Source organism: Cyphomyrmex costatus, unplaced genomic scaffold (genome assembly GCF_001594065.2).
Source record: "Cyphomyrmex costatus isolate MS0001 unplaced genomic scaffold, Ccosl1.0 scaffold80, whole genome shotgun sequence".
Taxonomy (NCBI): Eukaryota; Metazoa; Arthropoda; class Insecta; order Hymenoptera; family Formicidae; genus Cyphomyrmex; species Cyphomyrmex costatus.
In genome coordinates this window covers 187,989-196,581 of record NW_017280376.1, presented here as the reverse complement: position 1 = coordinate 196,581, position 8,593 = coordinate 187,989, and the positions used below count along the sequence as shown (strand labels likewise).

Below are 8,593 nucleotides of genomic sequence, written 5' to 3'. Positions count from 1 at the left end.
ATTTATATTATTGTATATATCATATCAATGAGATTGAAAAGGACTTATGTAAAAGTCGAAACGTTTCCCATTTTTAAATTTATGGAATAATTTGATAAATATTGTCATTTTCTGTTGCTTGTTCAATACCGTATTTTTAATATCATCATTTGTTGCTAATTATTTTACATATCATACAGTAAAGAAACTAACAAATAAATCTGTGAGTAAAAATCTTTTTGAAATACTTCCGGAAAATATTTTCGAAAATACGCGTATGATTGGAATTAACAAAAATTGTGCTCTAAATCTGATGTTTTAGTTAATTTTTTGATTATTTTGATGCGATATACATATTCGTGTAATTTACTGATAACTGATTTTTACTTTTCATAGCTAATTATTATCTCCCACTTCGTCGCCGGAATTTGCATAAATTCTCGACGATTCAGCGCAATCGCGCACTTGGTAATCCTAGATGGGCGAATAAACATTTTTTCGTATCTAAATCCGTATTTATTGCAAGTGTCAAATACGAAAAATGGCAAAAGAAAGCTTAATTCTCATTTGCGCTTCTATGATTCTCACGCAACTTGTTATTGTGAGTTGTGACGAAAAAGTGAGTACGAACATGATTTTAAACGTACGAGAGAGATCTTTATGATATCGCCAATATAATAATTATATATATAGGATATAGATTGGGCTACTGTTCACGATGAGTTGAGGAAATTGGCTGGAGGCTTACGAAAAAAGTGTATGGGTGAAACCGGCGCGACAATCGGTATGTTCTCAGAATATCAGCATTTAATTAATGGGCCTCGATATTTATCACTAATAAAAGGAGAGTCAAGTAGTGTGTATACATAAATTTCGTCTAACTTATTTAAATGTTTTAGTATATTTATCCACTAATTCATGAACAAGTTGCACGACGCTCGATATTTAAGTATTCGCGAAAAATTTACAATAAAATTTTTGAATTCTTTATCGAGTTATGAACCAATATTGTTCATATAGTTGCTAACGTTAAAAGTACGTTAATGTTATAAAATAATTTTTCTATTCAATTTCTCGCAAATACTTTAAATATTGCATCGTGCAATTTGTCTATAAATTAAACATGAGGGTAAGTACTAAAATACATTTAAAGTTGAGAAAGAAATATGTATATTTAGACTTCCTCTTGTAAGAGAAAAATAATCGAATTGTTTAATGTTTTTTTGTGTGTAGCCAAAAATAATTTACACTATTTTCTTATTCCTACATCTATCATTACGTATTAAATCAGCTGATAATTTTAACGATTTTAATTACAGAGCTTTTAGATGGGGCAGAATTAGGCGAATTTCCACAAACATTAGCGTGTTATTTTAAATGTGTAATGGAAAAAGGGGGAGCGGTAAAGTTTTTTTTTTTTTATAAAAACAGAGAGACGTATAATATAATTATTAAAATTGAATCACTAAAGCTTGAACTTCTTTTGATTAGATGAAGAAAGACGGCAAAATAAACTATAAGATCTTGTCAAAATTGATTCCGCAGGCATATAAAAGTATTGGATTGGAAATGATTGATCAGTGTCGTAATATAGGCAAGTATTAGTTTGTTGAGATAAATTACATCATCTAATTAAAAAAATATTTTAAAGTAAAAATGCAACTATTGTTCAGAATAACTTATTCTATTATTAATAAAGCTGTATTATAAATAATAATCTTCGCGCACGTAAAAAACGTAATTAAAATTACGTTTCATTATGCGTCTTATACATGATTGTCTATGACTTTCAGAGGGTACTGACAAGTGCACTGTAGCCTTAAACTTTAACAAATGCATGTACACCGCAAATCCTGTGGTACGTATGTAATGATTAATAATTAATATCATACAATGATTCTAATGCATCATGCTATACATGTCTTTTGCATTTTTTTTTCAGGCGTTCTTCGTTATTTAGATATAAGTAGATGTGTAAATTTGAGTTCGTAATATTTCACTAAATAAAATACTTTAAACATTTATCCTATACTTCTCGTTTTTATATTAATTTATGGAATAAAGTATCTTTAAAAGAGAGAAAAAATTGCATACATTATTTGCAAGTAAGAACATTTATAATAAAAATCCCATGAATATAACAACAGCAATTTTTGTATCATCTTACTTTAAATAACGGTTATATCACGATTTATTAAATGTATCATAGTTTACGTATTTCTATGTCTCTCACATTAAACTGTTACAGTGATAAAGTTTCTTGATATACATACAAACAATTCATGCACATTATATACATCTCCGATCAAATACAATTTTCTTATTATTGTTCGTACGTATAAACATTAACAAATTTATATACATGTTACGTGTATCGAGTCTTTGTTTAGTTTTTGACACATACGACTGTCACGACAGATATTGTAAACAAATTACAATCAGACGTATAAAATAACAAACGAGATGTAAGATCTTTACATCTTCGATCAATCTCTCCAGATCATTACAAATGAATCTCGCTGTATAAATGAAAATGGTGATAACAATACGATGCTGAATCTATACTTTCCGTGGTTTCGCCTTCCTCTTGTTAATATTCATTATTTGCTCGACTATAATATCATCCGCTCTGGAATCGATGGGAATGGCTTGGACAGGCGTTCTGGAACTCGGCACTGGTTTGGAACGTCTCTCTAGTAGCGCGTTTAACCAGACCCACAGTTTTTCGCGATTGAAAAACGCCAAGGCCACCAACATAATGAATGGCAGCGCTATAACAGATGTCTGATTCATCTCGCCCTGATCGACTTTCCGCTCCGCGTTGAACGTTAACTTGACGTATTTAAATGACGAGTTTGCCTCAAAGTAGACCGGAATAGTGCGGTACTTGTGCACTGTCTGCGATAGCGATGACTCCAATTGAACGAAGTATTTCCTGCCATCGGCTTGTAATGGTGGGAAATGCACCAAAAAACCGGCGTTGTAAGCGTTGGTGTTCTTGCTCGTGGATTGCTGCACGTCCAACTTGGAAATATGCACCGGAGAATCGGGAACGTTTTCCCGGCATAATTTCACCTTGATCGTACGATAGTATTCCGGTTGGGTAGATGTGACATGTACTGAGACGTCCGTGCGCGAGATCGGATGAAAGGCGATCAGTCGCAAACCGTGGATGTCCTGCATTGGCTGTACCAACTGAGAACTAGGGCTCGTGCGCTCTATATGAGCGTTGCTCTCTGCGTTCGGCTTCAGACGGAACGCGTAGATGCACTATAAAATTAATAAATTGTTACAAATAAAAATTAGATCGATAAGATATAAGATTATTTTGTGCAAATTATATTATTAATATAAATATTCACCTTAGGCTGGAGACCGCGAATCCTGAAGTTACCATTCTCTTCAGTCGTGGCCTCTTCTTGGAGACTGGAACAGTTTCCTTGACCTTGAACTTCGACCAGTAAGCCGACTTCCGGTTCCCCATTCAAAGATGTAATGGAACCGTAAGCGCTATAGGCAACTCTATTACCGAATAAATTCACATTGACGGTCGCTCCTTCCACAACATTAATCATCTTTGATGGCGGATCAAAGCGGTATTCCTTCATCATAGGTCGTAAATAATATTCACCAGGTGACAAGGAATTAAATGTAAATTTTCCGTCTTCACTAGTTATGCTGTTCTTGCGGTAACTTTGACCGCCAGACAAAGAAAGGAGCACACCCTGAAAAATAATACAATATTATATTCTCTTTTTTTTCTATTAATACGCTACTAATAAAGTTACCTGCAATGAAGAACTGTCAGCGTGATCAGAAACTTGCACAATAATCTCGGCTAATTTGTGCGCCAAGAACATTCCTTTAGCATCAGGCCCTGTGATTACAAAGCCTTCCTTTTCAGCTGTCACTCTATAAGCAAACAATTATTAATCTTATGACAATTAATTACTGTAATAATAATAAAAAAAAATTATTGCCAACATACCTATATTCAATTTTTCCATCCAAAGGTCCAACGTTGTAAATACCGTCTTTTTGTGTAATTATAGTATGAATTGGGGACTCATCATTTTTCCTAATTATTCGTATAGTTACACCTTCCAATGGTGGAGAAATTTGGCCGGCTATAATCTAAATAATAGTCTCGCTTGAACTATGAATTCTATATGTTTAATACAGTGATAGTTATCATCTACCTTTCCCAAATCGCCGGCAAAACTTGCAATGTCATTATGACAGTCATTCACGCCGAAAACTTTCAGAGACGTTGGATTGAAAAGTAGAATGTCTGATAACGGAATGATAGTATACATGTTATCCGTTTTCGCCTTAAAGTCAAATTCATACTTGTATACGCCATCTTTTTTTACATATTTTAGTGGACCAATCCTATCAAAAATATATTAATAAATAAAAATACATATTTTTAAGTATATATATTTTACATATCTTAAAGAAATTAATAAAAATAATAATATTACTCGAGTACAAATATAAAAAAATATATACAAAATTTTTTTCAAGATGTATGTAACTTACGTAACACTGTTGTTTGCGTCTTCAATTTTTACTTTAAGATCGTTTTGCACGCTTGAACTTATAATATTGCCTTTATGAGTGTGTTCGGTGGAATGCAGCAAGATTGGAGAAAGATTACTCGTGTCCCAAGTGTAGGAAGAATTTTCGTATATATGGCAACCTTTTGGAGTAAAAGTGTATGCTCCAAATTTAGGCACACAATGCCTCATGCTACCTTTATTCAAAGGTAGAGTTATTAGTTTTGTGTTATTAGGCTCGAAATATTCCACGATTGTATCGTGAGATGATATAAAAGTGATAGAGAAGCCGGTTTGTTTGAACGGTGGTACTTCGGCGCGTTCCGACGTTATCGAGATTCTATAACTGGGATTTTCCCAGCAAAACACGTCGTTGTCGATGAAAATCTCATAATGACCAGGTAGAACGTCCGTAAACTGATACTGACCATCTAAGTAATGAAAAACGACTTCACAGACAGAGGAGATAGTATCGTATCGAATTAAACAGGTATTACTGCAATAACAAATAGGTATAAAGTATTTTACATTTGTTGTTGGAAATCAAATTAACTTTCAAGTTTATTAGAAACACAAGATTTAGAAAATCGGAAAAACATTTTTATCTTATATTACCATATTTGTTATTGCAGCTCAAATTATACTATATCACTGAAACCACCATTATAATAAGATTAATTAGTATTTATGTCAACATACCTTTAGCTTGTACTGTTTTTATCGTGACTCCATCGAGTATTTTCAAAGTAACTGAAGCCTGACTGCAATCTGTCCCTGGTAAACAATGCACTGTTCCTGTTAACGTGGCTTTTAATTGTAAGAAATTGACATTAGTAATTGGTTGAGACGTCACGTCAATCGTTTGTTGCAGTGGATAGAATCTAGAAATATAATAAAGTTTTTATAATTCATAACTATTTTACACATATTATTTCATAAATATCTACTGATTTATTTTTACATTCGTTACTTACTGTAAACCCTTAGTTTTTTCTTCTGTGCTCACAATTACACTCAGTTGATATTTATCCGGTGCAAGGTATACAGAGTACTCTCCCGTTTTCTCATTGGTGTCGAACTCCTCATAGAACGTAGCAGCTGTATTTTGAATGGATATTCGGCGAAAATGCAGCGTTCCCTTCGCTGATAAGGTTACTTTTCCCGAAACTTTGTACGCCGAAGGTACCAGTATTGGAAGTTCAGGCGAAGTGGGAGATATTTTAACTGTCCTCTCGCTAAATTGTACATTTGCTGGAACAAATAGTTATACAAATAATTCCATAGAAGTTCAGCAAACAATTTAATTTAAATAAAATTTTGTAAAATTTCTCGTACCAGATTCTGCTTTAAGTGTATATTGGCCGGCTTTCATATTATCTAATACGTATTTTCCATTCTTATCTGTGATGGCAACTTCTTTATTTGACAAGATTATCTTTGCTCCTTGCAACGGATTTCCGTTCGTGGAGCTATGTACTAAACCACCGACCGTAAAGCCGGTTACTTTAAAATCTGGAGTAAGAACTGCGCTGTTGTGACTCACTTTAAAAGACAATTCCGGTGGCTGAACGTCGAATTTTGTCTGAATGCCGGCATAATGAGGTATAAGTTTATAATTGCCAGGCGATAAACTAGGGAATATAAATCTACCAGTATTGTCTGAAGTCACGTGACAAAGTGGTTTCTTGGATTCAAAATTCTTATTCACAGGAGTAGTCTCACACTTTTCGGCGATACCATTCTGTAAAGTATACAAAATTATTTATTCTGTGAAAACTTCTATTAAAGAATACTTTAGAATTTAGAAAAATATCAATCTATTAATACTTTGACTGTCATATAAATTTGTATTCTGACACCATACTATTATTCTTTATATAATGTAGTTTCAAGTAAATTTTCATATACATTAAAATATTTTTTAATAAGTCTTTGATAAAGTCAATAGACTTCTTTAGAATTCAGTATTCACAATATATCATATAAAATGAATACAAAGTATTTTTGATTCATGATGGTAGTGAGTAGCAAATGTATTCAATACTAAAACTGAGATACAGTGATGCCCTATATGTGTGTATGTGGAGTGAGTTTATATACATAATCATTGAGAAATTGCCTTTAACGGTCGAGCTGGATCTTAGGTGCTATTATAATTTCGTGTGAATTTATATATTACGTATGTAGTCTTTTTGACCTATGATCTAGCTTGATCGTTAAAGGCAATCTCTCATTGGTTGTGTTTCTCACATGTACAGCCCTAAGATTTAGTATTTAAATATGATTTTTATATATATATATAAACTCATATATATGTAGATATGTATCCAACTGAATACAGGTAATTAAAGTGTTAAAATATACTAGTAATACAAAAATAATAAAATAAACCTTACGCCAAAAAGAATGAAGGATACACCAGCTACTGGTTCATTTTCGCTAGTAACTTTGCCACTAACATCATATCCTAATACTACCAAGCTGCCGTCTGCGAGTTCTGTGTTTCCTTCTTGTACTGTTACTTCAATTTTATTTTCTTTTATCAACCACCTAAAAAAGGTAATTGATATCGATGCCACGTTGTACCTTTTGTATCATAAAATAAATTCATCAAAGGTCAGACTGTACGCTTACTTGAAGTGATGTGCAACAAGAATGTACTTTCCAGGCTGAATAGGAGTAAAGTAAAATATGCCACCTTCTGCTGTTAACATTGATTTAATGGGATCTTGTTTATTGTTGTCTGTGTATAAGGAGACAGTAACTCCTTTAGGACCAGAGTCAGTACCTAAACTAATCACCTGAAAATAATTCATATTAATTAAATAACTCACATTAAAAACATATATCACTTAAATTAATAAAAATTTTACTGTTATAAATTATAGGTGAATAGGTCAACTTTAAGCAGGATTGTAAGGCTCGTAACTTGTTCTTATAAGAACTAGGCTAAGGGTGATTCTATGCATACCATAAATTACAGTTATTCGTAAATATCTTATAATGTAATCTAACAACTAGTAAAAAGACTATCTACAAAGATATTGCATAATAAGTATTCTAATCATAAGTTCTTGTAAGTTTTATAAGTTATGAGCTTTACAATTCTGTTTAGTATTGACCTATAAGTCATAATAATTTATATAGACAAATTATTTTCACATAATATATTTTATATATTTACTTGTAACAGGAAAAAATTTATTACTTACACGTCCTGTAATACCAAATCCTTTAAACGTAAAGTTAATATCTTTTCCCTGACTACAGTCATCCATGTCACCATCTACGTTTAATGTTACCTCTGTGGGCTCGAAACTCCAGCCTCTGGGAGGATCTATCTGATACATTAAATTTAATTAAAAGATATTTCAAAAATTTTTTTTTACAAAATTTTAGAAACTTTTCCATAATGCCAATTCAAAGAAAAGCTAATAATTTTATAAATTTGATAAATTAATAAAAAATGACAACTTTATTCCTTTTCAAAACAAGACTTTTAAAAATAAACTTATACATTCACATTACATGTAATAAACAAATTTTATAAAATTTTTTGTATATAAAGTGTCGTTTATTATAATATTTAATTACTAGCAATGATGATGGTGCATCTTTCCAGCTTACCTTTAAAATGTATTCGCCTTTATCATACAGAGGTAGAAAATAGTAACCAGTGTTAGGCGCGCATTCGGTCTGATCCTTCAAACTACCAGTCTTCGTGTACCTAATAAATTTATCTCATAAAATTCTGACATTCAATTAGCATTTATTGAGACATGCAGCTAATGCAGCAGTCAGATAACCTCTCATCCAGTTAAATACTCACAGCTTCACTTGTACCTTCGTGAAGTCGATGTCGGCATGACTTTTCAGGAAGCCGCCGCATCCCAGGATATCTTGGGTGATAGAGCTGGCGATGAGACCTGCTAGGCAAGCGAAGAAAAAAAGACATCGTTCGATCAAATCCATATTACTTGTCGCCTGTGTCGGCTGTTTGCTGAGATCGTCAGCCGGTGAAGTTACAGATCACGGTGCGCATGCGCGCGCGAATT

The 8,593-nt window shown here is 32.7% G+C and overlaps 2 protein-coding genes across 2 annotated transcripts; one reads left to right on the top strand and one right to left on the bottom strand.

The window, feature by feature from the left end:
* The first annotated feature begins 465 nt into the window (after window positions 1–465).
* Window positions 466–2,035, top strand: Obp11 (odorant binding protein 11). The gene is made up of 6 exons (XM_018549332.1): window positions 466–598; window positions 673–763; window positions 1,299–1,381; window positions 1,471–1,573; window positions 1,773–1,837; window positions 1,922–2,035. The coding sequence occupies exons 1-6, from the start codon at window positions 521–523 to the stop codon at window positions 1,937–1,939; spliced, it is 438 nt and encodes a 145-aa protein (XP_018404834.1). The 5' UTR covers window positions 466–520; the 3' UTR covers window positions 1,940–2,035.
* A 318-nt stretch (window positions 2,036–2,353) lies between these two features.
* On the bottom strand, window positions 2,354–8,519 carry LOC108781375 (nodal modulator 3). The gene is made up of 14 exons (XM_018549330.1): window positions 8,368–8,519; window positions 8,166–8,265; window positions 7,751–7,879; window positions 7,173–7,339; window positions 6,935–7,088; window positions 5,874–6,279; window positions 5,513–5,789; window positions 5,238–5,419; window positions 4,522–4,969; window positions 4,179–4,371; window positions 3,968–4,113; window positions 3,768–3,891; window positions 3,342–3,704; window positions 2,354–3,249 (listed from the first exon to the last, which is right to left on the bottom strand). Exons 1-14 carry the CDS (start codon window positions 8,508–8,510, stop codon window positions 2,539–2,541), a joined length of 3,543 nt encoding a protein of 1,180 aa, XP_018404832.1. The 5' UTR covers window positions 8,511–8,519; the 3' UTR covers window positions 2,354–2,538.
* Between the last annotated feature and the right edge of the window lie 74 nt (window positions 8,520–8,593).

Coding starts and splice junctions, on each gene's coding strand:
- Obp11 (XM_018549332.1), top strand. CDS start 521: ATGGCAAAAGAAAGCTTAATTCTCATTTGCGCTTCTATGATTCTCACG. Junction 1,382..1,470: donor TAATGGAAAAAGGGGGAGCG/GTAAAGTTTTTT, acceptor TCTTTTGATTAG/ATGAAGAAAGACGGCAAAAT. Junction 1,574..1,772: donor TGATCAGTGTCGTAATATAG/GCAAGTATTAGT, acceptor TATGACTTTCAG/AGGGTACTGACAAGTGCACT.
- LOC108781375 (XM_018549330.1), bottom strand. CDS start 8,510: ATGGATTTGATCGAACGATGTCTTTTTTTCTTCGCTTGCCTAGCAGGT. Junction 4,970..5,237: donor AAAAACAGTACAAGCTAAAG/GTATGTTGACAT, acceptor TTCATTACTTAG/ATGGTCAGTATCAGTTTACG. Junction 3,705..3,767: donor CTGACAGTTCTTCATTGCAG/GTAACTTTATTA, acceptor ATTATTTTTCAG/GGTGTGCTCCTTTCTTTGTC.